Consider the following 2,181-nt stretch of genomic DNA (forward strand, 5'->3'; position numbering starts at 1 on the left):
AAGTTGCACCAGCTAACCACTAGATGTCAGTCTTCATCAGAATAACATCTTTAAATCATTTCTAACCCCGTTGGCGGATTGCTTCGACCAATTACATCAAGCATTGAGCTCCAGCGTTTAAACTTTTTTTTTTAAAAGGAGCTCTGATTGTAAAGCAAAATAAATCAATACATGCAAAAGTTTAGCATGGATTGCAAACGTTTACAGTTTTTGCTGGGACAGGGAGTTCTAAACTTTGCCTTCCTGCTACGTAAGCAGACACAAAGCATTGTGGGAAATCAGTACCGCTGACTCTGTCTCTTGTTCAACAGTAGTTTGACACAAAGAATGAGACAGCTGAAACTCATGTCTTCATACATCAGTGGTGGTTCTTGAAGCTCTGACTCCAGCTGCAGCTCATTCTTTAGAAATATTTGAATGAGTTTTGTTTCACCATCCTCTCCAAGGTGCAGTTATCACTATTACACTTTTTTTTCTACCACATCTTTTCCTTCCCTTCATCTCTCTATTAATGTGTTGGACACAGAGCTCTGTGAACAACCTGCCTCTTTAGCAGTGAGCTTTTGTCTTGTCCTCGTTTTGCAACGAGTCAATGGTCGTCTTTTGGACATCTGTCGAGTCAGCAGTTTTCCGCATGATTATGAAGCCTACAGAACTAGACTGAGACCATTTAAAGGTAGTTGCAGGTGTTTAGAGTTAATTGGTTGGTTAGAGTGTGCCACCAGGGGTCTTCAGTGTTGAACTTTTTTACAATATTCAAATTTTCTGAGATACTGAATTTGGGATTTTTATTGTCAGTTATAATCATCAAAATTAAAAGAAATAAACATTTAAAATATATCAGTCTGTGTGTAATGAATTAATATAATATACAAGTTTCACTTTTTGAATGGAATTACCAAAATAAATCAGCTTTTTCGTGATATTTTAATTTTATAACCAGCACCTGTGTACTGAAAAATCCATACATAAAACAGAAATWAGGGATTGACAGGACTCAAAACTAAACCAATAAAAATCAAATGAGTCAAAGCTGTGACATTGTAGGACCTTTTATGTATTTATGGTTTTTGGTCTTGTGTACACGTTTTTCTGTGTGTGTGTCTGTTTGTGTAGGTATTGTTCTGACAGAGTCTCTGGCCATGACACCTGCTGCCTCGGTCTGTGGACTTTACTTCTCTCATCCCCAGGCTTCATACTTCCCCGTGGGRAAGATTACCAAGGAACAGGTCAGCTAATCATCCATTTACAATCCAACACATTCAGATTCAGTAGATTATAAAGTGCCACTTGTATTTTTATTGTTATTTAGGAAAAACAGCAGATTGTAGTTTTCACTTTGATTCAATCCTAACCTAAGCTAGAAGGAAAAAACCTTTGGTACAACCTGAGGTGTTCCAGAAACTGATCAGAAAACAATGTAAAAACAATAAAACTATGAAGTGAACTGTAGTTTATGAATCATTTATAAACACATTTTGAACTTGGTCATTTGTGCACTTTTATCAGTTGCATAGACGGCACACAATTAAGCCATGTTTACATGAGAGCTTCTCCAAAAATGCTGCTCTCTCAATGTTTACTGGGGCAAAAAATATTTAAAAATCACATGGAAGGAATGTGTCAAGCAGGGTTGCCAWATGGGACATGGTAAACTGTTGTGTCATATACTGTCTGCTGAGTGAGAGTGTTGTAAGGTAAGGTGTGTGTGTTTGTTAAAAAGTGTGCAGAGAAAAAGAGGGGCGTGTTTGTGTTAACCGTGATGCCGTTCTTGTAAAACACTGATCATGTAGCGTCAGCACAATCACAGTGACATCTGAACCAAGTGAATAAATTTACTTTCCTTCAAACCTGAAATGTTCTTCGGTGAGTGACACWAAACACAGTCTGCTACTATATCTGTAATTCATTAGGCCTGAACAACAAAATCGCTGTGAAGGCCTATTTTTACTTTGTTTCTTCTTTTTATTATGACCCCCACACATGAAGCTCCTGCCAAAAGAAGTACCGATTTGGACCCGTAGACATTAGGGCTGCAACGTTACAGAAAATTCACGATTTGGTTCGATACTTTAGTCTCATGGTTCAATATTTTTTTGATACAAAAAAGAGAAATGTCCATGCCCCTTTTAACGTGTAATTTATTTAAATTAATTATGAACATTTGTTTAACCTCAAAAG

General features: G+C 37.1%; 1 protein-coding gene across 1 annotated transcript in view; it reads left to right on the plus strand.

Annotated features, from left to right (window-relative positions):
* Positions 1-2,181, plus strand: part of mtr (5-methyltetrahydrofolate-homocysteine methyltransferase) — a gene marked incomplete at its 3' end in the record, with an annotated part of 97,370 nt that overhangs the window by 86,254 nt on the left and 8,935 nt on the right. Inside the window, 1 exon segment of the mRNA XM_014028160.1 lies at positions 1,117-1,229. Within this exon segment, the coding sequence (XP_013883614.1) occupies positions 1,117-1,229 (113 nt within the window).

This window comes from Austrofundulus limnaeus, unplaced genomic scaffold (genome assembly GCF_001266775.1).
Source record: "Austrofundulus limnaeus strain Quisiro unplaced genomic scaffold, Austrofundulus_limnaeus-1.0 Scaffold721, whole genome shotgun sequence".
In the NCBI taxonomy this organism is placed as follows: Eukaryota; Metazoa; Chordata; class Actinopteri; order Cyprinodontiformes; family Rivulidae; genus Austrofundulus; species Austrofundulus limnaeus.